The 2829-nt window shown below is 33.9% G+C and overlaps 1 protein-coding gene across 1 annotated transcript; it reads right to left on the reverse strand.

Moving 5' to 3' along the window:
- Positions 1–270: 270 nt before the first annotated feature.
- LOC140448822 (uncharacterized) lies at positions 271–771 on the reverse strand. Its single transcript, XM_072541942.1, has one exon. It carries the CDS (start codon positions 769–771, stop codon positions 271–273), a length of 501 nt encoding a protein of 166 aa, XP_072398043.1.
- Between the last annotated feature and the right edge of the window lie 2058 nt (positions 772–2829).

A 2829-nucleotide genomic window follows, 5' to 3' on the forward strand; every position in this document is an offset into this window, starting at 1 on the left:
CAGTCCATCCTATCAATTTCATTACTCTACATCGAAGCTTTATTTTGCTAAGCTTAAGCCAATTCTGCTCTATGGCAACTTGCTCTAAACAGGTCTTTTCCACTACGTAGCATCTTATTCTGTAGTACCTCAATGTATTTGGTAGCATTAATCATCCCAGAGACAACGTGTAGGCGACCATGCAACCCTCCTCGAGCGGACATGCAACCCCATATCATAACGGAGGTTGGATGTTTAATTGTGGGAAGAACACATTTTGGAGACAATTCTTCACCACGAAATCTTCTGACGTAGGCATTTCCAGCATGATTGTTTACCCTGCCATTGCTCTGCTGTCCAAACTCGATGTTCCTTGGCCGATTTCAAACAGTGCAATATTTGCTTTTCTGAAAGCAGTGGTTTCTTCCGTGCCTTACATCCTGTAAGTCCAAAACTAAGCAGTCTTTTTCTCACAGTGGAAGTGCACACGCTTACATCTGTAGATTCAGACCACAGCTTCGTAAATAGGGTGGAATTAAGGCTTCGGTCTGCCAGAATTGTTCTTCTTAACGCAGGATCATCCTGAACAGAAGTTTTCTTTGGTCGGCCACTACGCGGTCTGTCGTCGATTTTTCCTTGTTCAGCATACTTTTTGATGACTCTAATTACTGTAGATTGATTACAGTTTACTGCGGATGCTATTTCGCGACTAGATTTGTCGTTTTTATGATGAAAAATAATTTCAAAACGCTTTTCGTCCGATAATTTAGTTTGTTCGGTCTGGGATGACATTTTGACCTTTTGATCAAAAATCAAAGAGCCAATAAATGGGTGTTTATATAGTCAAAATATGTGGCAAATTTGACATTAAAATTCAATTTAATAGTACTTTAACGACTTAATAATCACTTTATAATTTTCTCGGATTATGGGAAATCCCTTCAATCAGATTATTTTAATCTTTTCTGTAGAATTTTGAGCTAGTAATTAAAAAAAAACATTAGTAATTATACTGATAATGCTAATTACAAGCACAAACTTAAAATGAATTAGCAAAAATATACAAAAAACTTGTGTTAAACCTCAAAAACTAAAAGGCGCTTAGGTGATGCAGAACTTTTTAACACCACTGTATTATACATAGACCTAACATGAATGTTCCTTGAGTAGCTAGTCTAGAAGCTACTTTGGGTTGTGATTGAATAGAAAACACAATGGACGTTAGTGTTTGTAACTGTATCAGTAATACAGTATTAAAGAAGTTACTTAAGTACATTTATTCTAGAGATATATTGATGAAAATATGTATTATTAATTTATTTATTTAATTTAAAATAAGTTGATAACCTATTTCATGAGTATTTCTATGAGTCCCTCTGACGAGTCCTGAAAGAACGAAATACGTATAAGCAAATCGTAAAGGCACTATGTGTATAATCAAATCCTGACTGTCTTTTCAATTAATAAAAGATGCTCGAAGGTCCCAAATATTACAAATAGTGCAAATTTTATTTGAAATGCTGCGGTGAGTGGCTCCACTAAGAGTAAGTTTCCATTTGTGGTTATTGCAAACTCTTAACTGAGCTATTATTCGGGTTATATGGATTGGCAAATTACCGGAAGATAGCTTTTGGCATAAGGGAGAACGGTAAAATTATTATAAAAAGTTAAAAGGAAGGGTCTCTGCATTAAAGTGCAATCGATTTTGTAAAGTTTTCGTTTCATTTTTACTAGGAGTAACGCTTTTGTTTTATTTAGAGAAATATAGGTTAGTGTATCCCAGGTTTCGTTAGAATTGATTAAGATAAATAAATTTTTAATTTGTAAAGCCTAATTAAATTTTTCTGCGAGATTAGTAAGCGCACATTGGCGTAGAAAGCAAATATTGGGTACTCGATTTTGATTCATTTTTAGAATTTTCAGTAATCAGTTCAAGAACCATTTTAACAATTTTAACCTGGCCAATTTCTAATATAACAACATATTCTAGTGTGTTCAAAGGTAAAAGTGAAATTGTTTTAAAAAACTGGATTTGGATTTTCTCCACGATGTCATAATACCAAACTAGTATACAATTTACAACAATATTTAAAATTAGGTATTCAAAAAGATGAACTATGTAGGTCCAAGAACGTATTTTAATTCTTGCAAGAAGTGGTAAGACAGAAGCGATGGTAAATTTTGCTTTTGACGTTATTGAAACTGCCACTTCTCGAAATAGAAGAGGTAAAAACACACCGAGATAGGTAAAGTTATTGGTGACATCGATTGTATGATTTTTATACAAAAATTGTGAACCTACATACTTGTGTTCGTGCTTGGAAAATTGCATAATTTTACTTTTCTTTGTTTTTACTTCTAGTGTGAAGTGTGTAGTGATAGTGTATTTAAGTCAGCAAAACTATGCAAAATCTTAAGTTTATTTTTGACATTTATTTCCGAGTCTGCGAAGATAACAATATTATCTGCATATAACAACAATAATAGTTCAGTATTTCCTTCTATAGGGATGCCGCAGCAGCCTTTATTTTTAAATTAATAGTCTATGTCAGACAGAAACATTAAAAAAAAGAGGGCTTAATACTTCTCCCTAAAGAGCTCTTGATTCTACGAAAAATGGCGATGTGTAAGAGCCATTAGTTCGGACACGTGTAGTGGCATTCGCGTAATAAAATTCTGCAATAAATCAACAACACGTGAACTGACTCCACAACTATACAATTTACGCCAGAGTAAAGAGTGGTTAACTTTATCAAATGCACATTTAAAATTAACGAATATGGCAAAACCATTACGTTCTCGACGCCGAAACTGTATGTGTATAGCGGAGAAGACTGTGTATACATTGTC

This window comes from Diabrotica undecimpunctata, chromosome 8 (assembly GCF_040954645.1).
Source record: "Diabrotica undecimpunctata isolate CICGRU chromosome 8, icDiaUnde3, whole genome shotgun sequence".
NCBI lineage: Eukaryota > Metazoa > Arthropoda > Insecta > Coleoptera > Chrysomelidae > Diabrotica > Diabrotica undecimpunctata.